The sequence below is a fragment of the Borostomias antarcticus genome (assembly GCF_949987555.1).
Source record: "Borostomias antarcticus genome assembly, chromosome: 21".
Taxonomy (NCBI): Eukaryota; Metazoa; Chordata; class Actinopteri; order Stomiiformes; family Stomiidae; genus Borostomias; species Borostomias antarcticus.
This window is the reverse complement of record NC_140254.1, coordinates 21262664-21287663: the sequence shown is the minus strand read 5'-3', so window position 1 is coordinate 21287663 and position 25000 is coordinate 21262664. Positions and strand designations below refer to the sequence as shown.

At 48.4% G+C, this 25000-nt stretch overlaps 3 protein-coding genes across 3 annotated transcripts in view; 1 reads left to right on the top strand and 2 right to left on the bottom strand.

Annotated features, from left to right (window-relative positions):
- Positions 1-1784, bottom strand: part of LOC311322953 (CCR4-NOT transcription complex subunit 3-like) — a 29645-nt gene extending 27861 nt beyond the window's left edge. The window contains exon 1 of the mRNA XM_084455070.1: positions 1654-1784. The gene's annotated coding sequence lies outside the window, so the exon portion shown is untranslated. The remainder of the gene's footprint in view (positions 1-1653) is intronic.
- A 2283-nt stretch (positions 1785-4067) lies between these two features.
- On the bottom strand, positions 4068-9151 carry LOC311322952 (coiled-coil domain-containing protein 106-like; the record flags this gene model as incomplete). Its single annotated transcript, XM_084455069.1, has 6 exons — positions 4068-4384; positions 5366-5569; positions 6328-6480; positions 7066-7257; positions 8753-8812; positions 9118-9151. 6 exons carry the CDS (start codon positions 9149-9151, stop codon positions 4068-4070), a joined length of 960 nt encoding a protein of 319 aa, XP_084311195.1.
- A 7361-nt stretch (positions 9152-16512) lies between these two features.
- LOC311322962 (visinin-like) lies at positions 16513-22409 on the top strand (the record flags this gene model as incomplete). Its single annotated transcript, XM_084455081.1, has 3 exons — positions 16513-16893; positions 21033-21144; positions 22324-22409. The coding sequence occupies 3 exons, from the start codon at positions 16513-16515 to the stop codon at positions 22407-22409; spliced, it is 579 nt and encodes a 192-aa protein (XP_084311207.1).
- Positions 22410-25000: the final 2591 nt, after the last annotated feature.

Below are 25000 nucleotides of genomic sequence, written 5' to 3'. Positions count from 1 at the left end.
CCACTCTCAGTACCGAGCCAGCACCGTTCAGTACCGAGCCAGACACTCACAGGTCATTGAGTTTGGACACGGGTCGTTAAACAAGGCGTTCTTGAGCAGAGGGGACTGTATGAAGCCCAGAGCTGCATGGACACGGATAGAGAGTCACTTCACCCTGAGATCTCTTACTAACATGGACATGGATAGAGAGTCACTTCACCCTGAGATCTCTTACTAACAGCGCACACCGGGGCAGTATGCTAGTTACACTGATGCCAGCGGACCGTCGTCGCCAACATGAGGTGAATGTCCTCACGGCACCTCGAGTCGTGTGGCTGACTGACTGTTGGGGACGTTGTAGAGACTTTAACAGTACAGGTCGAGCGACCGTGACAATTATTGTTCCACGCGATACAGGTTACAGGTGACTTTATACAGGATACTTTATACAGGATACTTTATACAGGTTACTTTTGGGATTCCGATGCATCAGTTTTGCAACAATGTTGCACGCAAGGTTCACTGGCGGGACATCACTTCTGCTACAATGTTACACGTTGCAGGCCCCTCTACTAATGCAGGCTCTCTACTAACATGCAGGCTCTCTACTAACATGCAGGCTCTGTACTAACATGCAGGCTCTGTACTAACATGCAGGCTCTGTACTAACAGGCAGGCTCTGTACTAACAGGCAGGCTCTGTACTAACATGCAGGCTCTCTACTAACATGCAGGCTCTCTACTAACATGCAGGCTCTGTACTAACATGCAGACTCTGTACTAACATGCAGACTCTGTACTAACAGGCAGGCTCTGTACTAACAGGCAGACTCTGTACTAACATGCAGACTCTGTACTAACATGCAGGCTCTGTACTAACATGCAGACTCTGTACTAACATGCAGACTGTACTAACATGCAGGCTCTGTACTAACATGCAGGCTCTGTACTAACATGCAGACTCTGTACTAACATGCAGACTCTGTACTAACATGCAGACTCTGTACTAACATGCAGGCTCTGTACTAACATGCAGGCTCTGTACTAACATGCAGACTCTGTACTAACATGCAGACTCTGTACTAACTTGCAGGCTCTGTACTAACATGCAGACTCTGTACTAACATGCAGGCTCTGTACTAACATGCAGGCTCTGTACTAACATGCAGGCTCTGTACTAACATGCAGGCTCTGTACTAACATGCAGACTCTGTACTAACATGCAGACTCTGTACTAACATGCAGACTCTGTACTAACTAGGGACCATCACTCCGGACAAGCCGAGTTTGGAAGCGTCTATCGGAGGGTTAGGGTTAGAGAGTCTAAATGTAGAGAGTCTTTCGTGATCAAGAGTCTTTCGTGATCAAGCCATAATTCGCATCGTTAGACTGAGAAATTGTATATGTTTATAAACAACGATGAAGATAGCTTGCCCTATTTCCATTAGATCTATTTCTATGTGATCATAAGGGTAAGATTCAGTATGCCGTGTACAGTTACAAGACAGAAGGTCATCATTTCAGTGAATTAATGCAACAATTAATAGACACCATCCTAAAGCAGACTCAACCATGTCAACAGGGTCTGGTTCACCCGGCTATGGGGACACACACATTGGAAGGGAAGAAAACATTTAGTAATGTTATTTTTCTTTGGGTTTACGAAAAAAATTACCTGGATTTCCCGAGTAAGGTTGTTTTTTCTTAGTTATCTCACTCTTATAATCCCTAAGTGTAGAAATATTCACGTTATTTTTCTTATTTCTATTAATTCTTTTCGCTAAACAATTACCCCGCACATTCAAGATGGCCACCAGGAACACCTCCTCCGCTGCTGCCCCGATGTGTTGGAGGCCCGCCTCCACTGCACGCGATTGGCCCCCTCCTTCAATCTGGGCCTTCCATTGGCCAAACATCCCTGTCACTCGAAAGACGCTGGTTAACCACTTCCGCTGAAGTCCAACTGCGCAGGAGCGTGAATCCGGCCTCTAAGAGACCTCTTTTCAAAATAGAAGCAGCGAGTGAAGTGAGTCAGAATGTGTTATTTACTACCCAGCGGGGTAGTGGGTTAGTTAAATACATCCATGTTAGTGTGGGAGAGTCACTTCAGGCCTTTACTCTCTCCGAGAAAACTCTGGGAATCCCACACAGACACTTACCACTATTATTACTTTATCTTATTGTCCTGAACCCATTCCAATGTTCATGTCGAGGGGGGGTTGTAGTTTCAGCCTCACTAATTAAACCTGACTGATTTAAATCATTTTTGTTTTAGATTAATATTTAAGTAATTTGTTTTTGCAATTATATTTTCTTTTTTCTTTTTGTGTGTGTTTTTCTATCGTGTTTGGGTTAGAAAGAGTTCTTTTTACAGCTTTCAGTCAAATCACAATAAGTGCATTGTTTTTGCGTAGCCTTTATTTTGGAATTCCTGGCAAGAACGCTGGGCTACCGGATATGGGTTCGTGGCTCGCTTTACGCTGCTCGACTGCTATTGGCAGAAATATATTTCTTTGAAAGGGGAAAGGTAATAGTTCTCAGAACCCCCCCCCCCCCCCCCTCCCCTCCCCGGCATATTTTGGCCCTTGTGTTTCGGTCCCTGTGACCCTGTCCGTAAATTCTGAGCAACTATGATAAGAGGACATTTTGGCTTTATCTGATTTAAAAATAAAATAAAATAAAAGGATTGACTATTTACAGAGGTCAAACAAACATTGCCTTCATCCAAGAGACTATATAACTACCAGCATTATTATGGGGTTATATCTCCAATGCCATTATTATGGGGTTATATATCTCCAATGTCATTATTATGGGGTTATATATCTCCAATGCCATTATTATGGGGTTATATATCTCCAATGTCATTATTATGGGGTTATATATCTCCAATGCCATTATTATGGGGTTATATATCTCCAATGCCATTATTATGGGGTTATATATCTCCAATGCCATTATTATGGGGTTATATATCTCCAATGTCATTATTATGGGGTTATATATCTCCAATGCCATTATTATGGGGTTATATATCTCCAATGTCATTATTATGGGGTTATATATCTCCAATGCCATTATTATGGGGTTATATATCTCCAATGTCATTATTATGGGGTTATATATCTCCAAGATAGGGACCTCACAGAGTTCTACCCCACTTCCCATGCAACCTTATGGGATCTAATCTCACTTCCTTGCCCAGCAAATACTTTTCACTTCCCAGTCACCATCTCACTGTTGACACCACAGCGTTTGTTCTATTAACACATCCATGCTTTGACAGGCGTGGGGCTTGAACAATGGCAATTGCATGTTCTTACATGTTTTACCCACTGGGGGGCACTGTGAGTCTGAAGAATGACTGCCCATTATCTCGGTCATTCCAGCATCAATAGCATTTGCCATCCATCTCGGATACATCTATGGCGCACGCACGCACGCACACACACACACACACACACACACACACACACACACACACACACACACACACACACACACACACACACACACACACACACACACACACACACACAGCGTATAACATTCAAATGAAATCTTTTTTTTTCTTGAACATGCTTTATTGCTCTTTCTTGGAGCTCTGTGTGCAGCGATCCTGCAATAAACCTCCTTCAGCAAATTAAATAACCCATTCCATCCAGGACAGGAAACAATCTAAAGATATCAAAAAAATAACTTATTAAGGTGCTGAGGTAGAGCAAAATAATGAATGAATATAGCCCTGTATATCAAGTAGAACTGAAATTAAACGCCCTGTAATTCATTGCTTTCTTATAATAATATCTCAACCCAAGTCTTATTTTTCTGGACACAAGCTTCACCCTAGACAGAAAAAAATCTAAATTGTGAAATTATCAATTGAAAGGACTTCTTGGTTGTAGACAAGGCTGTATCTGTGATCTCTAAAGCTTGGCTCCTTTGACTACAGACCATTCAGATGCATCTGTATAGTCATCTATAGTCATCTATAGTCATCTATAGTCATCTATAGCCGTTTCATTCTGACGGCCTGCAACAACGTCAACAGATGGGATATAAACCAGGCTCTAAGGATCTGATCTCCTGTCAGTTTCTGAACCTGTAGGATATGGGCAGCAGCAGGTGCTTCTTCTTCATGGCCTCCACCTTGCCGTGCGTCTCCTCGTCCAGGATCCTGTAGCAGCGCCGCGCGTAGTCCAGAAGCTTCTCCTGGGAGGAGTTGAACTCCCCCACCTCCGCCACCTTCTCGGGGGCCACCAGCAGCAGCTCGGCGATGGGGGAGGTGGAGGCCATGGTGTTGCGGTCCACCCCGTGGCTCTGGAAGGCCTTGGACATGGACCTCAGACCCTGGTATGTGCGGAGGATCTTCTGGTAGCGACGCAGCACGCCGTCCGGGTCTTTCACTGGCGAGGAGGGGAGCAGGACGGAGAGAGTTAGGGACAGAGATCAGGGAGCAGGACGGAGACGGAGAGAGTGAGGGACAGAGATCAGGGAGCAGGACGGAGACGGAGAGAGTGAGGGACAGAGATCAATGGCCTGTTTTCTGAGGGGTGAAATGCTTCCTAGTGGAAATCAGTTACAGTAGCCTACATAATGTAGTACAACTTATTCTGTCCTGTACCGCGTTGAAGGGCTGAGTAATCGATTCTGAATCGATTCTGAATCAAATGATTCAGAATCGATTCATGAATCCCAAAATCGATCTTTTATTTAATGAATGAATGCATAAATGAATGAATGAATCATTGAATTAATTAATGCTATGATTCATTACTATTCATTAATTAATTCAATGATTAGTTAATTCATTCATTAATTAATTCAATGATTCATTCATTCATTTTTGGAAATCAGTATATAATACCCATCCGTAGTAGGCCTATTGATGTGTTGCATAACTTGGCAGTCATGTAATTAAGGTTACAGCAAAAAAAAAAAAAAAAAGGTTTTAGTAACGAAGTGTCCTTGAGCAAGACACCTAACCCCACATTGCTCCCAATGAGCAGGTTAGCACCTTGCATGGCAGCTGCCGCCATTGGTGTGTGAATGTGTGTGTGAATGGGTGAATGAGAGGCCATTGTAAAGCACTTTGAGTGCCGCTAAGGTGGAAAAGCGCTATATAAGTGTAGTCCATTTACCATTTACCATTTAACACTAACCGAATCGATATTGAATCGAATCGTGATAATCGATTCTGAACCTTGTGAATCGGAATCGAATCGATTCTTGAAATTCAAATCGATACCCAGCCCTACCGTGTGGTCTATACCCACCCTCAGTGTCCTGCTTACCTCGTTGCCTCTCCCTCAGTGTCTTGCTTACCTCGTTGCCTCTTCCTCAGTGTCCTGCTTACCTCGTTGCCTCTCCCTCAGTGTCCTGCTTACCTCTTTGCCTCTCCCTGCCCTGCGTGATCCTGAAGACCCTCCTCATCTTCATCCTGGGCTCCTCACTCACACTCCTGCCTCCTCTCGCCTTCCTCTTCGACTTCTTGTCCTCTGAGGAATCTCCCTCGTCAGAGATCACCTCCTCTTCCTCCAGGTAACCGTCCTCCTCAAAGTACTTCTCCACCAGCTCCACCTCCTGCTTCACTAGATAGAGAAATAATAGAGCAATAATAGATCACCAGCCCCCTCCTGCTTTACTAGATAGAGAAATAATAGAACAATAATAGAACACCAGCCCACCTCCTGCTTCACTAGATAGAGCAATAATAGAGCACCAGCCCACCTCCTGCTTCACTAGATAGAGAAATAATAGAGCAATAATAGAGCACCAGCCCACCTCCTTTAACTAGATAGAGCAATAATAGAACAATAATAGAACAAGCCCCACCTCCTGCTTCACTAGATAGAGAAATAATAGAACAATAATAGAACAATAATAGAACAATAATAGAGCACCAGCCCCACCTCCTGCTTAACTACAGTAGATAGAGCAATAATAGAACAATAATAGAGCACCAGCCCCCTCCTGCTTTACTAGACTAGCTATAATAGAACACTGTTATAGGACATGCAGAGTACTGGGGTCCCCTTGCTGTTATAGGACATGCAGAGTACTGGGGTCCCCTTGCTGTTATAGGACATGCAGAGTACTGGGGTCCCCTTGCTGTTCTAGGACATGCAGAGTACTGGGGTTCCCTTGCTACTGTACATCTCATGCATAAAATATAATAAATATTGGTTTCCTCAACACCTCTCAGACCCCCAGACTCTGTAATGAACTGCAGCATTCAAACAGACATGGGGGCGAGTGTGTGTTTGAATAACAGATACTAGATGTATGTATTAGTTACTCTAGACTGTAGCTCTCCCTCAAGCTGCCCAGCTCTTGGCTGCCTTCTTACCAGGTAGGCTTCTCCTGCCCCTGGTCACCACTTGGCTCTGGAGGAGTTTCTGGATCTTGCCTGACCTGGTGGTCATCGGGGAGGGGGGAGGGGAGGGGGACCCGCCTCCCTGGAGGGTCACGGGGACGGCGTGCGGAGGATCGCCGGTCCAGTCTGTCACAGATCAGAACCGCTTAGGAAAGAGACCTGGCGTGGAGGTGGCATTCACAACACAGAAAACTACAACAACACACAAGCAAGGCATTCACAACACAGAAAACTACACAAACACACAAGCAAGGCCTTCACAACACAGAAAACTACAACAACACACAAGCAAGGCATTCACAACACACACTACAAAAACACACAAGCAAGGCATTCACAACACAGAGAACTACAAAAACACACAAGCAAGGCATTCACAACACAGAAAACTACAAAAACACACAAGCAAGGCATTCACAAAACACACTACAAAAACACACAAGCAAGGCATTCACAAAACACACTACAAAAACACACAAGCAAGGCATTCACAAAACACACTACAAAAACACACAAGCAAGGCATTCACATAACAGAAAACTACAAAAACACACAAGCAATCTCTATAGACCCCCTCAGTATTGTATATAACCTACTGTTAATCTCTATAGACCCCCACACCACTCATCCTCTATCCACACAGACTATATATACACACACACACACACACACACACACACACACACACACACACACACACACACAGTGTACCGTGGTTCTCGCTGTTCCTCATGGAGGAGATGAAGCGGTCCAGCTGGCACCTCAGGAAGTTGCGTTCCTCCTCCAGGTCGATGATGCGTTTCTGCAGCCAGGTGTTCTTCTCCAGGGCCACGTACAGGTGCGTGCGCAGGTTGGACATCAGCATGAACGGGTTGTACTGACATGACGACTCGGGAGCTGCCTCTGGGAGGGGAGAGAGGGCCGTGCGAGGGAGACGGTAGAGGAGATATTGTGAGCGGAGGAGGGCGAGCGGAGAGGAGAGAGGGCCGTGCGAGGGAGACGGTAGAGGAGATATTGTGAACGGAGGAGGGCGAGCGGAGAGGAGAGAGGGCCGTGCGAGGGAGACGGTAGAGGAGATATTGTGAACGGAGGAGGGCGAGCGGAGAGGAGAGAGGGCCGTGCGAGGGAGACGGTAGAGGAGATATTGTGAACGGAGGAGGGTGAGCGGAGAGGAGAGAGGGCCGTGCGAGGGAGACAGTAGAGGAGATATTGTGAACGGAGGAGGGCGAGCGGAGAGGAGAGAGGGCCGTGCGAGGGAGACAGTAGAGGAGATATTGTGAACGGAGGCTGGAGATCATCCTGAAGGGGCAGGCAGGGGGGGCAGGCAGGGGGGGCAGACTCGGGGTCTAGACTCTAGGAGACGATGTCAAAGGCAGGATTCCAACTCATCACTTCATGCGAACATAACATAACATACTATTACACCAGGATCTGGGAGATCTAGGCCTCAGTAAAGGAAGGAGATGTAGGATTAATGAGTGCAAATATTCATTCAGCGGTTCTGAGGAGCTCATATACAGACTGGTAACTCACTACTGTACTCCACTAGGTAATAACCCTTCACCCTTGTAATGCTCAAATTTCCCCTCCTGGAGATCATTAAAGTTATCTTAAAATATGACTTGTACTAATCTGACCAATGGCACTAGATATATTCAGGCCTTTACTATTGCAGGACGACATTATGGGCCTGGTGGCTCTGTGCTTGCACTCCCTCCTCACAGCAAGAAGGTCCTGGGTTCGATTCCTGCGTGGGATGCTGTTGACACTAGGGACATTCTCTCTCCTATGATGCTTTTAGCTTCTCTCACTCTGAAATGTAATTGAATGTAATGTATTGCTTTATAAATGTTCTTAGCCCGTAGACAAACATACTCCTGGAGCTTGCTCGATCGCCTTGTTGAGAGGGGTCAGGGAAGAATTTTTACAGCTCACTTATCTGGCCCCCGGGTGATACTGTTTTTTTGCTTCCCTCTGGAATATGTAGGGGTGGGTCGTATGCCCACCTCCCTTGTTCTCTGTAAAGCGCATTGTGTTGCCTCTGGGTATGAAATGCGCTATACAAATAAAGCTTTGATTGATTGATTGATTGATTGACATGTACTGAAGCTTAGCAAGTGTACCGCTCAACTAACTTAGCATGGGCGCCCAACATGGGGCAGCTCAACTAACTTAGCATGGGGCAGCTCAACTAACTTAGCATGGGCGCCCAACATGGGGCAGTGATGTTGCCTCTGATGTACGTTTGCGTTGGCAGGGGTACATTTCACAGTTCTTGACCATTCCATGCTCATTGTGCGCGTGTGTATTGTGTGTCATTGCTCTGAGACGATCAACTAACTACTGTACTTATTCTCACTGCTTTCCACCTGATGATTATCTCCCCTCATGAACTCACCATGGTTGAAGTAGACAGGCTGAGGCCTCTCCACGTTCTCAAAGGGGTAGGAGACCTCCTCTACATCCACATAGAGACCACCTCCTAGAGAGAGAGAGAGAGAGAGAGAGAGAGAGAGAGAGAGAGGAGAGAGAGACAGAGAGAGAGAGAGAGAGAGAGAGAGTGAGAGAGAGAGAGAGAGAGAGACATCTTAGCTAATAACACAGTCATGAAATGGATGGAGAGAGTTGGAATTCGTGATTGAGAATGCCACTCAATTTTCTTGGTTTTATAGTGGTTGAGAAAAGTCTCTTTCAAACACCTAAATTATATTTCTCTGAGGTGATAATAGCCTGGGTTAATTACTCATATTGAAAACCTGTTACCTGATGTACTTGGATTGGTCTCGCTGCGATTCATCCTTGAAACTCTTTAACACAAACAATAAATTAGCAGAATAGAAAGTTATGTGACACCTCGCCTGTTCGCTAGTAACCCAAACAGATGTGGGATCCAAACCTAACAGTCTGATTCCGTTAAAGCTAAGTAATAATAAGTAATACATCCGTTATACTGCCGCAGCCCGGGTGTGCTCACCTGAGAGGCGTAGTAGATTCCTTATGTCTGCGAACTAGAGCTGTAATAGAGATGATCTGATTCAGCAGCTGAGATTCATCAATAATCACCCAACGCGCACCTGCATCTGATCTCTTTCCAGGCCTTGTCTCTGTAGTAAACGTGTGTGTGGGTGGGGCTCGTTTCACAGGACGTCGTCGTAAACACATCTATATATGATTTTAAAAAGATTGTTAATCAAATACTATCCTATATTCTTTTGTAGAGAGCTATCAGACTTTCTATACACCTTTGTAGGCATGTAGACGTCTTTTGGCAAGAAATCTAGATTCATTGATAATGTTAATTAATGTGTAGCCTATATATTTCTCTTTATCATGCCAACATGTAGACATTTGGTTCCTTGACACTAGAAATAGAGATCATGTTTATATGTATTTATATGTTATATATATATGTTCACTGTCACATTGGACAAGTTTCAGATTCATTAATATAATTCACAAACAAACTCTGTTCTCATTTTTCTAAAGGAAATTAAAATTGTAAAACAACTGTTCATTCTACAAACACTTTGAAGATTATATAATCTTCATATGATAATCTATGAATGTGTGTTCATAGAGGCTAAAATATGTTTGTAAATTGTTCTCGTAGTCTACCCTCTGGCCTGTTTGTTGTCGGGGTAGTTGTGTGTAGTTGTGTGTAGTTGTGTGCAGGCTGTGCATGTTCAGCAGCTGGACCGCTGTTCTGCTTCCCTCATGTACGTTGGGGTTTTTGTATTCGTCAAAAAATTCTTATCAAGGATCATCGTTTGCTCCTCTTTTCGCAGATCTGAGGCAATAGGAAGGTCTGTGATGGAGAACGAACTCCTTGTTTACACCAACCCGATGGTATCAGATCTGTGAAGGGGCGGGGCGTCAGGTGGGAGGGGATCCGGGATATGACGCGCTCAGGTGGGTCTGGGTCCCGGATGTAGGTTACCTGTAAACACGACCTGGCGAAGCGACGAAAACTGGATGAAATCCTAACAAGGAGCGGATTACGGCGATAAAACAACACAGAACAGAACAGTGAGTTAATGGAATGATTGGTATGAAGACATCTCACATGAGAAATGGGCAACTTTTCAACTAACTTTGCAACTTCCCAACTAACTTTACCAGTCCGAGTTATAGCCCTACTGAATGGCGTAGCTTTGTAGCCTATATAACTAGTATCGTATATATATATATATAACTAGTATCCACCCTTCGGTCTAGATTGTCCCCAGAACAAACTGACTACAGGGCAGGTTACTGATCAATACAACCCCACATCACTAGAAACCTGCATTGTGAGAAATTGCCTGGTAGTAGATTATTAGTCTTAGAATTAGACAACACTTCCTGGTGACTGGACTCTGTGTTGAGGAAGTGTTCACAACACATCTACTCATCCTGACCCCCCCAGGGTAGGCTGCCATGGGTCTGTGTGACGGCCTGTCCCACTGTAAGCTGGCCCTGGCCTTCGCTGTGCTGATGGACCTGCTCGGCGCCGCCGCCCTGCTGGTGGGGGTGTTCGCCCCTCTGGAGATCCGGGGCCAGGACTTCGGGGACCTGCTGGTGTACACCGGGGCCCTGCTGGTGCTCATGTCCCTGGGGGGCTGGGTCCTGTGGTACAGCGGCAACATCGAGGGCCTGACGACACGCAGGGAGCTGGGCCACATCGGCAGCGCGGTGGACCGGCTGGCGCGCAACCTCAGCCGAAAGATCCGCATCTACCGGGGCTACCGGGGGCCCTAGGCCCTCCAGCCTGGATCTACAAACTTTATTGTCCATAGTTTGCAGGGACAATTTGTCAACCTGTCCCCATCTCTTCTCTGAAATGTCCTCAGCCACATGCACACAGCCCCTCAGCTGTTCCAACCACTAGGATCTTGTTCTCTACTTCTGTAGTGTTTGGGATCCGGAGGTATTAGCGATGTATGACACACATCGTGTCACCAAACAGTGTGATGCTGCTCTTTTGAATCTCGTTGTGTCCAAAACATTTCTGTTACAGATGCAACGCATGTTATTATTCTGCTCCACTAGATGGGTTTTTGTGATTGTGTCATTTAACGCTTTATGATTGTCATGTTATATCCCTTTATTATATTATTTTTTATCAGTTTAGTCAGTTGTTCATAGCATTATGGCCTTGCTGCCTACATATGTGATATTTTGTCTTTCAAATAAATACGTTCATGAGTGAAACCTTCCAGCTTTGTTAATCCCAGGACAGATGGATGATAGTTTGTACACTTTAACTCTTAGGATGCATACACCTGATCCTGGAGAGCTGAAGCAAAATCAAAGTCCAAAGGCAATCCACGAAAGAGAGGGAGGGAGGGAGTATGAGAGAGAGAGAGAGAGAGAGAGAGAGCACAATGACCATACCATCATCATACAGGTAATTACACACTGAACACAACAGGTAATTGCAACCACTGACCAGGTAATTACAACCACTGACCAGGTAATTACAACCACTGACCAGGTAATTACAACCACTGACCAGGTAATTACAACCACTGACCAGGTAATTACAACCACTGACCACAATGCTTCTAAGAATGAAGTCACTGAGTGACGGGCTGTGGGGGAGAACGTGACATGAGCCTGTCAGACAGTCTGGCCTTGCTGCTCTCGCAAATATAAGACGTTATTTTCAGTGGTACGCTAGGGACTGTGTTCGTGTGTGTGTGTGTGTGTGTGTGCATGTGTGTGTGTGTGTGTGTGTGTGTGTGTGTATGTGTGTGTTGGCTCTTCATTTCCATGCCATGGCCATGTGTTCACTCATGCTCAAGACCCAGAGTGATGTCTTCATTTGGTGCGTTTGATTTATCTCATCTTTTGCTGCTTTGGGGATTGATCCAATGATTTCATTGTACTAGATACAAACAAATCAAATCAATTGCACCCTGAATTTAAGTTATTAGCTCTCTCTGTCTCTCTCTCTCTCTCTCTCTCTCTCTCTCTCTCTCTCTCTGTCTCTCTCTCTGTCTCTCTGTCTCTCTCTCTCCCTCTCTCTCTCTCTCTCTCTCTGTCTCTGTCTCTCTCTCTGTCTCTCTCTCTCTCTCTCTGTCTCTCTCTCTCTGTCTCCCTCTCTCTCTCTCTCTCTCTCTCTCTCTCTCTCTCTCTCTCTCTCTCTGTCTCTCTCTCTCTGTCTCCCTCTCTCTCTCTCTCTCTCTCTCTCTCTCTCTCTCTCTGTCTCTCTCTCTCTCTCTGTCTCTCTCTCTCTCTCTCCCTCTCTCTCTCTCCCTGTCCTCAGTATGTCTCTGTCGGTCCTCTTCTGGCCTAGCTCTTTCCTTCCGTCGTCACTTTTGCTCTCTCTTCCTTTCTCCCCTTTTATTTCCCTCTCTCTCTCCTCATCTGCCCGCCTCCCTCTCTACCCTTAGTTAGCATGTAGAGTAAAGGTCAGCTTGTTTTGGGAGATGGGGCAGCATTACTGGCTCAGGTTAGCTGGGGGATTGATGCACTAATCCTATAAGGAGGGTATTTCTAGTTACACACTGGAAATCCTCTCTTTATATAGGGATGGAGGGATGGAGGGATGGAGGGAGGGATTTTATTTATAAAGCACTTTTCATTGTGAAACAATCTCAGGGCACCACAATCTCAAAGTGCTAAAACAGTCACAATTACATGTGTATGTAATATTACATACAAAAAGCTTCTAAATAAGTAGGTCTTCCAGAGTCTGTGGTGCCCTCAGATTGTCAGCGAGGACTTTCCAAAGGCCGCTGAGCAAAAGGCCCGGTCTCCCATAGAGCAGAGCTGAGTCCTGGAGGTATGAAGAAGCAGGGTCTCCATAGAGAGGATCTTAGTCCTGGTGATGAAGAAGCAGGGTCTCCATAGAGAGGATCTTAGTCCTGGTGATGAAGAAGCAGGGTCTTCATAGAGCAGAGCTGAGTCCTGGGGGATGAAGAAGCAGGGTCTCCATAGAGCAGAGCTGCGTCCTGGGGGATGAAGAAGCAGAGTCTCCATAGAGAGGATCTTAGTCCTGGTGATGAAGAAGCAGAGTCTCATAGAGCAGAGCTGAGTCCTGGTGATGAAGAAGCAGGGTCTCTCATAGAGCAGAGCTGAGTCCTGGTGATGAAGAAGCAGGGTCTCATAGAGCAGAGCTGAGTCCTGGTGATGAAGAAGCAGGCTCTTTCCAGATGGAAGATTGCAGGAGGGGTTTAGTGGAGTGAGGAGTTCTTTAAGGGAGGGAGGTGCATTACCATGGGTGCTTTTCAAAGTTAGGAGAAGGGTTTTGAATTCGATCCTGTAGGAGACAGGGAGGCCAGGATAGGGGGGATAGGGAGGATAGGGGGGATAGGGGGGATAGGGGGGATAGGGAGGATAGGGAGGATAGGGGGGATAGGGAGGAGGGGGGATAGGGAGGATAGGGAGGATAGGGAGGATAGGGAGGATAGGGGGGATAGGGAGGATAGGGAGGATAGGGAGGATAGGGGGGATAGGGAGGATAGGGGGGATAGGGAGGAGGGGGGATAGGGGGGGTAGGGGGGATAGGGAGGATAGGGGGGATAGGGGGGGTAGGGAGGATAGGGAGGATAGGGAGGATAGGGAGGATAGGGAGGATAGGGGGGATAGGGAGGATAGGGAGGATAGGGAGGATAGGGGGGATAGGGGGGATAGGGAGGATAGGGGGGATAGGGAGGATAGGGGGGATAGGGAGGATAGGGAGGATAGGGGGGATAGGGAGGATAGGGGGGATAGGGAGGATAGGGAGGATAGGGAGGATAGGGGGGATAGGGGGGATAGGGAGGATAGGGAGGATAGGGAGGATAGGGAGGATAGGGGGGATAGGGGGGATAGGGGGGATAGGGAGGACAGGGAGGATAGGGGGGATAGGGGGGATAGGGAGGATAGGGAGGATAGGGGGGATAGGGGGGATAGGGAGGATAGGGGGGATAGGGAGGATAGGGAGGATAGGGGGGATAGGGGGGATAGGGAGGATAGGGAGGATAGGGAGGATATGGGTTTATTTCAGCACTCATGATCCTGGCAGCACTGCTCTGGATGTACTGGAGCTCTTGGAGGCTCTTTCCAGGGATCCTGATGAACGGTGCATCAGTAGTAGTCCAGCCTTGAGGAGACAGGCATAGACAAGGTGGGATGGAGGATGTTGTGGCAGAGAGGGTGTATAAGGGACCTTTAGGTTGGCGTGTTAGGTGAGAACGGGGTGAGACAGGGTGAGAACGGGGTGAGACAGGGTGAGAAGGGGGTGAGACAGGGTGAGAAGGGGGTGAGACAGGGAGAGAGCGGGGTGAGACAGGGTGAGAAGGGGGTGAGACAGGGTGAGAAGGGGGTGAGACAGGGAGAGAGGGAGGGCAGAAGGGAAAAGACACCAGGGTTAATGATGTCAGCAAACACTGGATGACCCCGACATCTCCAGTTGTCTCCAGATGGAGGTGGATTGTAAATGAAGGCCTTCTTCTTCATCATCGGCTGTCATGTAGCTTTGCCACTGTGTGAATAAGTTCTCTATCAATACAAACTCGGTCTGCGTCTGTATTGATAGAGAACTCTCAAAGGTTGTGAATACTTATGCGCAGCCCTCTTCGGCTGGCCAGGTGGTGAGCTGGGGCTTACAGGTCATAGGTCAAGTACTATAAGTCCATTTAAGCTGTGCAGGGTCAAGAGTGGGCATGGCCGCCTACTCACTGTCCTGAAATAGCTCTTTAATACCGAGCAAGCCTATACTTAGGGCTGTTAACCTGAAGGTTTAAATAGCCTCCCTGCTTTACACAACAATGTTTATCAACAGATACACTTTGAGCTTTTTTACTGATTTGGTTTAAGTTTGGACCCTTACACTGTGATTGTATGTTAATACAGGCCCAGGAACACTTTGTTTGGTAGCCTAGGGAACTCACACTAAAGTATCAGATAGCTGGCTACATACCTGGTGAAACACTGATGATGGAATGCAAGGGCATTGTACACACACACTTAAACACAGAATCACACACACACTTAAACACAGAATCACACACACTTAAACACAGAATCATAGAGGCTTCTTCAGTTCTCCTTGGGACAGAGAACCCTTTGTGAACCCAACTCTCTGTGCTCCAGGTATCACTACTTTGCTATGACCACTCTGCAGAGATAGGGAGCGCCAGAAAGATCACGATGAGAAGTCCCTCTATGGGTTCAGAGCTTCAGCTGAATCCTGGCTAATTGACTTAACCACGCAGTCAGAGGTAGCGGGATCCCTCCATCTTTCTCAGCTGGTAGTAGCAGTACCACGTTCATGCCGACTCGTCTTCTCTCTGTCAGACACTCAGGTAAGATGATTTCACCTGTTTTTTGTTGGCTTTTACTTTTAAAAGTGTCTTATGTGTTGTCAGAGGGACAGTAGCTACCTACGATTGAGATTATTAGGCTTCACATGATGTTTAGAATACTGTCTTGGCAAGATTTTATAAATAGCACTTTCAGCGCGCTGCTCTCCAACTTGTTACTAGCATGCTGCTATTTCCATCTCCACTCCTCCATGGCAGTTGACCCATGTTGATCTCACTTTGGACCGTTCTATTCTGGAATCTAGTATCCGGTTTCTTACAAACCATAATACACAGTAGTTGGATGCGTCTCTGTGAGTTTAGGCATGGATCGGGCGTATTGACTGACAATGCCACTCTTGAACTCAAACCTGCTCAAGAGACGTCTCACTTTAAGAATATGATACCAGATGTCCTCACAGAGTGTCAGTTGGCGGTACCCAATTTCTGAGGGAGACCAAAATAAAGATACATAACTAGCTCTAAGGACAGTTTTGATTTGTTTTGATTTGTTGTGGGGATCCCCCCAGGTCTGTGTGATGCTTCATTGTGTGGATAAGGATGAGGTTGTTTTCTTGTTGGATTAGTCTGTGTTCAGACTATCCTCACATGGCCTTGGTATTGAAACTCTGAGTCGTAATAGGCTTACCTGATGTCTTCTCTCTCTTCTTCTCCCAGTTGCTCCAGGCGAGGTTATCCGAGGGCCCTAAGCTTGGGAGCAGGAGCCACTCAACTACTGGCTTTGCTGCATAATCTCTGCTGGATATTGTTCTCCGTCAGGAATGTGAAACAAGTTGAAAAGGAGAAACCCAAGACAAACGCAGCACACAGATAGCCAAACAAGGTCATCTCTTCCTCCCTCCCTCCCTCCTTCCCCTCAGCTGACGTCATGGGGAGCACCCAGAGTGGGGCCATGTCCAAGGAGCTCCTGAGGGACCTCCGGCTCACCACCAAGTTCAGCGAGGCCGAGATCTCCCAGTGGTACGACAACTTCCAGAAGCAGTGTCCGTCGGGCCGCATCTCCCCGGAGGGGTTCGAGGCCATCTATGCCCGCTTCTTCCCGGACAGCGACGCCCAGACCTACGCCCAGCACGTGTTCCGCTCGTTCGACACCAACGACGACGGGATGCTGGACTTCAAGGAGTACATCGTGGCGCTGCACATGACGTCGTCAGGGAAGATAACGCTGAAGCTGGAGTGGGCCTTCTCACTCTTCGACGTGGACAAGAATGGGTACATTACCAGGTCAGAGGTCGGGGAGATCTGTCAGGTGAGTTGGGAGGAAGAGGAGGAATGGGAAGGGTAGATGGATGGATGGATGGATGGATGGATGGATGGATGGATGGATGGATGGATGGATGGAAGGATGGATGGATGGATGGATGGATGGATGGATGGATGGGTGGATGGATGGAGGGAGGGAGGGAGGGAGGGAGGGAGGGAGGGAGGGAGGGAGGGAGGGAGGGAGGGAGGGATGGATGGATGGATGGATGGATGGATGGATGGATGGATCAAGTCAGTGGATAGATGGATGGATGGATGGATGGATGCATGGATGGATGCATGGGTAGATGGGTAGAAGAATGGATGGGTACAGTAGATGAATGGGTGGGTGGGTGGGTGGATGGATGGATGGATGGATGGATGGATGGATGGATGGATGGATGGATGGATGGATGGATGGATGGATGGATGGATGGATGGATGGATGGATGGATGGATGGATGGATGGATGGATGGATGGATGGATGGATGGATGGATGGATGGATGGATGGATGGATGGATGGATGGATGGATGGATGGATGGATGGATGGATGGATGGATGGATGGATGGATGGATGGATGGATGGATGGATGGATGGATGGATGGATGGATGGATGGATGGATGGATGGATGGATGGATGGATGGATGGATGGATGGATGGATGGATGGATGGATGGATGGATGGATGGATGGATGGATGGATGGATGGATGGATGGATGGATGAAAAGATGGAAGGGTTAATGTGTAAAGATGGACACAAAGCAGTAAAAGCAAGAGGCGCTGAGAAAGTGAGGCCTCTGTGTGTGTGTGTGTGTGTGTGTGTGTGTGTGTGTGTGTGTACCAGACGGTGACCGGCGTACCAGAGTACACTAGGAGGATATTTAGGCCTAGGTAGGCCTAGAGGTCACAGGTCAAGACAGACCACTGTTCACTAAAGGGATCCAACTTCTATCTCCCTGTCTCTCTCCCTGTCTCTCTCCCTGCCTCTCTCTCTGCCTCTATCTCCCTGCCTCTCTCCTTACCTTTCTCTCTCTCCCTGCCTCTCTCTCCCTGCCTCTCTTCTTACCTTTCTCTCTCTCCCTACCTCTCTCTCTGCCTCTCTCTCTCCCTGCCTCTCTCCTCCTCTTAGGTCAGTGTATACTGAGCGTAGCCCAAATTAGCCGACAGATACCAAATCCAGCGTGACCTCACCACCAGGTTAGGCTGCAAGGCTTCAGGGGAGGTGGGAGGGATATATATATATATATATATATATATATATATAGTCCAGGAGGGAATAGTGGAGTCTTAAATGGAGATTAGGTCAAAGACGCTGAAGACTCACGTGGGCGTGTCCACAGCTCAGGTGAAGACTCACGTGGGCGTGTCCTCAGCTCAGGTGAAGACTCACGTGGGCGTGTCCTCAGCTCAGGTGAAGACTCACGTGGGCGTGTCCTCAGCTCAGGTGAAGACTCACGTGGGCGTGTCCTCAGCTCAGGTGAAGACTCACGTGGGCGTGTCCTCAGCTCAGGTGAAGACTCACGTGGGCGTGTCCTCAGCTCAGGTGAAGACTCACGTGGGCGTGTCCTCAGCTCAGGTGAAGACTTACGTGGGCGTGTCCTCAGCTCAGGTGAAGACTCACGTGGGCGTGTCCTCAGCTCAGGTGAAGACTCACGTGGGCGTGTCCTCAGCTCAGGTGAAGACTCACGTGGGCGTGTCCTCAGCTCAGGTGAAGACTCACGTGGGCGTGTCCTCAGCTCAGGTGAAGACTTTGGTGGGCGTGTCCTCAGCTCAGGTGAAGACTCACGTGGGCGTGTCCTCAGCTCAGGTGAAGACTCACGTGGGCGTGTCCTCAGCTCAGGTGAAGACTCACGTGGGCGTGTCCTCAGCTCAGGTGAAGACTCACGTGGGCGTGTCCTCAGCTCAGGTGAAGACTCACGTGGGCGTGTCCTCAGCTCAGGTGAAGACTCACGTGGGTGTGTCCTCAGCTCAGGTGAAGACTCACGTGGGTGTGTCCTCAGCTCAGGTGAAGACTCACGTGGGCGTGTCCTCAGCTCAGGTGAAGACTCACGTGGGCGTGTCCTCAGCTCAGGGGAAGACCTACGCTACATGACCGACATTGGACCATCAAGTCTAACAGCAGTGTGAGAGCTGAAAGTACCATTCAAACTGTTCAAACTGGGCTAAAATCACTCTGATAGCCTCGGACCAACCGCTGTTGCACTTACACTTACACAGGGAAGTCTGTTTTTGTCCCAATTGGGGGAGAATTGTGAAAAAGATGGATCTTTTATACCAGGAGGAAGAGCATTCCTATCGTTCACTGGCATCAGTGACAGCCAGAGAGGAAAAAAGGGGCACAAAACAACATATCATATATACAGAATGCTGCTCGCCTGGTGTTCAACCACCTCAAATTCTCCCACACAACTTCCCTCCTCCGTTCCCTACACTGGCTCCCTGTAGCGGCTCGCATCCAGTTTAAAACTCTGGCGCTAACCTACAGGGCAATGAAAGGAACAGCCCCCTCCTACCTCCAGGCCATGGTCAAACCCTACACCCCCTCCCGACCGCTACGCTCTGCTACCTCGGGGTGACTGGTTCTCTGTCCTGGCCCCGCAGTGGTGGAATGAACTGCCCACTGATGTCAGGACAGCAGAGTCGCTGCCCATCTTTCGTCACAGGCTCAAAACTCATCTCTTCAAGAAGTACTACAACAATCCTCCCTCCTAAGCACTTATTATATTTTATTGCATTGTATTGTATTGCACTGTACTTTAGATTGCTATTCTTGCACTTTGCCTTCAGCACTAGATTATGCTCTTAGTCACTTGTTTTAGAAAGAAGATGCACTTGTGAGTTCTGGTGAGTAGTAGTACATTGGCTCTTCCTACGTTAAATGCAATTATTGTTAGTCGCTTTGGATAAAAGCGTCTGCTAAATGACTGTAATGTAATGTAAATGTAATATTATACTCTATCACGTGAATGTACCTTTGGACAAAACTATCTTCATTACCCCGTGACTTGGTTGCTCAGCCAGCCAGTCAGTCAGTCAGTCAGTCAGTCAGTCAGTCAGTCAGTCAGTCAACCAGTCAGTCAGTCAGTCAGTCAGTCAGTCAGTCAGTCAGTGAGTGAGTGAGTGATTCTCCCTGTGCTCCAGCTGTTATCCAGTTTAATCCGGCGCTGACAGTGTGGAGCTGGATTGCGAGCTGCTGGTCCAGGATTCATCATTCTAACAGCGTTCCCTCCAACATCAATCCCCTCTGCTTTCCTCTCATTATGTTCAGAGGGGAAATTGAGGTTGGCAGGAATGAAAGCTCAAACCAACAATGACAGCATTTCTATAATTTGTTATCATGTCCTTGATTATAGGGGATTGGGAGGGTGCATTCCCCAAAGACAACTACAAGCATATCTGTACTAAGACATGCCTCACATCCTCCTGCCATTCTCCTATTCTCCTCCTGTCATGTTACCAAACTCACTAAGGACATGAGTGACTTACAGTAGGTACAGTAGGTACAGTCAGATGTCTGTATGTATTAATGTTCCCTTTAGATCTACTAATTTCAAAGATTACCAGGCAATCTCATCAAAGTACAAAATGGACACCAGCGTTCAACGTTAATCTCTCCTCCAGGGCACGTTTCTCCCACATAGACGTGATCATCTCCACGGAGATGGTTAGAGGAGATTATGGGATGGATTGGGGTAGGCTGTTCTTGGGATATTTTGATCAGAGGATTGGAGATCCATGTTAGGAATCAGGACATATAGCTTAGCCGCGGTCAGGGTTGCTTTGACATCAGATTCAGTACTTCGGCATTAGGGCTGGGTTTAAAAATCCATCGATTAATCGATTCTGAATCGATTCTGAATCAAATGATTCAGAATTGATTCATGAATCCCAAAATCGATCTTTTATTTAATGAATGAATGAATGAATAAATGAAGGAATGAAAAGTTCATTCATTCATTTTTGGAAATCAGTATCGATACCCAGCCGTAGTATTGATGTGTTGCATAACTTGGCAGTCATGTAATTAAGGTTACAGCTATGCTATGCTGTTTGACCTGTGTTTGACCCCTGTCTGATCTGTGTTTGACCCCTGTTTGACCTGTGTTTGACCCCGGTCTGACCTGTGTTTGACCCCTCTCAGGCCCTCTTCAAGCTGATACCCAAGGACAAGATATCTGAGCTTCCTGAGGACGAGAACACGCCGGAGAAGAGAGCCAACAAACTCTGGAGCGTCTTTGAGAAAGGAGACAATGGTGAGGATGAGGAGCGGAGAGATGGAGGGAGGGAGGAGGAGAGAGGGAGGGAGGGAGGAGAGAAGAGATGGAGGGAGGATGAGAGAGGGAGGGAGGGAGGAGGAGAGAGGGAGGGAGGGAGGATGAGAGAGGGAGGATGGAGAAGACGAGAGAGGGAGGATGAGGAGAGGAGAGATGGAGGGACGGAGGATGAGAGATGGAGGGAGGGAAGACGAGAGAGGGAGGGAGGGAGGAGACATGGAGGGAGGATGAGAGAGGGAGGGAGGAGGAGATAGGGAGGGAGGGAGGATGAGAGAGGGAGGATGGAGAAGACGAGAGAGGGAGGATGAGGAGAGGAGAGATGGAGGGAGGGAGGATGAGAGATGGAGGGAGGGAAGACGAGAGAGGGAGGATGGAGAAGTGTAGATGGAGAAGAGTACAGTTGTCTTTAAAGGGATAGTCTGGAATTTTTGAACTAGGGCCTCATTTGTGACTTACCCTTGATGTCGTTGATTGATGGAGAACATTTTCAGCTGATTCCATGCTGTCTCTCATTCGGGCGTTCATGTCTTGCTAATGCTAGCACAATGCAGAACTGGCTAGCATCAAAGAAAACTCCCTTATAAACACTACAAACTAGTAAGGATCACCAGATAAACTCCTCATCAAAGTCAGACATATCTCTTTTGAATGTGGCCATTGCAACTTGTAGTTGTGTTGATAGATACTAAGAGAGAAGAAGTGTGCTCTTCTGTTCGTTGTAGTTCCGGCTAGTTACGTATCACTCCGCCTCCCTATTCACAGAGAGAGCCCTATAGGTCAGAACAAACCAAAGGGTTCAACGATAGTTGAACTTCAAAAATGACGGTATAAAAACTCAAATGAGCCTCCGACAGACTGTCCTCATATTAGATTTTATTTGAGTGCACTATGGAGTATTTAAGTGAGTTTTCTTGCACTAGCATTAGCAATGTGAATGCCCGAAAGAGACAGCACGGAATCATCTGAAAATGATCTCCATTAATCAACAACATTAAAGGTAGGTCGTAAATGAGGCCCTAGTCAAAAAATCCCAGACTATCCCTTTAACTATGGCTTTGAATTGAATGCTTATCTTTCTTTCTTTCTTTCTTTCTTTCTTTCTTTCTTTCTTTCTTTCTTTCTTTCTCTCTTTCTTCCCCCGTTTGGTCTCTCTCTCAGGTCGTGTGGCGGAGGGGGAGTTCATCTCCGGAGTGGTGACCAGTGAAACCGCTCTTCGTCTTATTCAGTATGAAGCTCCAAAGTAGCTTCACAGCTTCTGTTGACTCCCTGCTGCTACTGGACACCTGCCACGCCCCCTAGCACCCCCCACGCCCCCCACGCCCCCCAGCACCCCTCCTGCTCCTACTGGACACCCCCCACGCCCCCCAGCACCCCTCCTGCTCCTACTGGACACCCCCCCCACGCCCCTCACGCCCCCCAGCACCCCTCCTGCTCCTACTGGACACCCCCCCCACGCCCCCCACGCCCCCCAGCACCCCTCCTGCTCCTACTGGACACCCCCACCCCCCTAGCACCCCTCCTGCTCCTACTGGACACCCCCACGCCCCCTAGCACCCCTCCTGCTCCTACTGGACACCCCCACGCCCCCTAGCACCCCTCCTGCCCCTACTGGACCCCCCCCCCACGCCCCCCACGCCCCCTAGCACCCCTCCTGCCCCTACTGGACACCCCCCACGCCCCCTAGCACCCCTCCTGCTCCTACTGGACACCCCCACGCCCCCCACGCCCCCCACGCCCCTCCTGCTCCTACTGGACACTCCCACGCCCCCCAGCACCCCTCCTGCTCCTACTGGACACTCCCACGCCCCCCAGCACCCCTCCTGCTCCTACTGGACACCCCCACGCCCCCTAGCACCCCTCCTGCTCCTACTGGACACCCCCCACGCCCCCCAGCACCCCTCCTGCTCCTACTAGACACCCCCACGCCCCCTAGCACCCCTCCTGCTCCTACTGGACACCCCCCACGCCCCCCAGCACCCCTCCTGCTCCTACTGGACACCCCCCACGCCCCCCAGCACCCCTCCTGCTCCTACTAGACACCCCCACGCCCCCTAGCACCCCTCCTGCTCCTACTGGACACCCCCACGCCCCCTAGCACCCCTCCTGCTCCTACTGGACACCCCCACGCCCCCCAGCACCCCTCCTGCTCCTACTGGACACCCCCACGCCCCCCAGCACCCCTCCTGCTCCTACTGGACACCCCCCCCCCCCACGCCCCCCAGCACCCCTCCTGCTCCTACTGGACACCCCCACGCCCCCCAGCACCCCTCCTGCTCCTCCTGGACACCCCCACGCCCCCCACGCCCCTCCTGCTCCTACTGGACACCCCCACACCCCCCAGCACCCCTCCTGCTCCTACTGGACCCCCCCCCCCCCCACGCCCCCCACGCCCCCTAGCACCCCTCCTGCTCCTACTGGACCCCCCCACGCCCCCCACGCCCCCTCCTGCTCCTACTGGACACCCCCACGCCCCCCACGCCCCCCAGCACCCCTCCTGCTCCTACTGGACACCCCCACGCCCCCCAGCACCCCTCCTGCTCCTACTAGACACCCCCACCCCCCCACGCCCCCCAGCACCCCTCCTGCCCCTACTGGACACCCCCACGCCCCCCAGCACCCCTCCTGCTACACTAGCTCTCACACACACCTTCACTCACTCTAGTACTATGCTGTGGATCCGGATCGTAGACCTGGAATCACCCATCCTCAGTATGAGAGAAGGATTATCACTGGTGGTCCTCGGAGGACTGGTCATCGTGTCCGAATGAGACTGACATGAAATGACAACAATGACAACAATGCAAATCCCCACTGTTGGCTTCTAGCAGCGAGGAAGCAAGGGCTATTCATGAAGAGCATCTAGGAGTAGCTATGCTGATCTGGGGCCAGTTTCCCTTGTTTCTACTGTAGATAATAAAGAGGGTAAAGGTCATAATGACCTGATCCTAGATCAGCACTGGGAGATGGTTTTTAAATACAGGCCCTGATCTACACTAGACGCCCATGTGACACGTTCTGAGTCTAGTGCATGAAAACATGAGAGACCCCTGAGATCCTAACGGGATCCCGTTGGAAAGGATGAGAGAAATATTTCCCATCACTGTCAGAGAGAGAGGAGTAGATGACCTGTTATATGTAACTAATGCCTCTTTTTAAAAATGGTTGTTGTCTTTTGAATGAGAATGAGTGTGTGTGTGTGTGTGTGTGTGTGTGTGTGTGTGTGTGTGTGTGTGTGTGTGTGTGTGTGTGTGTGTGTGTGTGTGTGTGTCTGGCATCCAGTCTAGGTCACAAAGCGATTTTTTTTTTAGAAAGTCCAGGGTTTGATTGTTGGCTGCTGTAGGGAAACGTGTTGAGATATATTTCATGAACTTCAGTTTATTAGATTTAAATATATCATTTGAATAAAATTGTATACAGCAGTAGTATTTATGGGCTAAATAAAAGTACTGGCAAGGAACATTTGTTTATTTGTTTTAGAAAGCCCTTTACTGTTGGCATCTTTCTGGTTCATTGAGATTTCCCCGAACCCTTTTTGCATTTGTTTTGATGTTTTTGATTGAAAATTCACATTGTGAAATAAAGCATTTCACTCCAAAGATTTGGTCGTGTTTCAATGAAGTTACATTCCTCTGAGATCCAGATTTGTTTGAGATTGATTAAAAACAGTATATAAAATCTAAGTTTAGTCTTATATAAGTAGTCCGTTGCCCAAAAATGATTAGTCTGGTTTATTTCAGAGTAGTTACTCCGAGACAGGAAACAACCAACACAGGAAGGTCAGGTATTCACAGCCCTCAGAGACCGTTTGACCACTTTTATTCATCTCACTGAACAA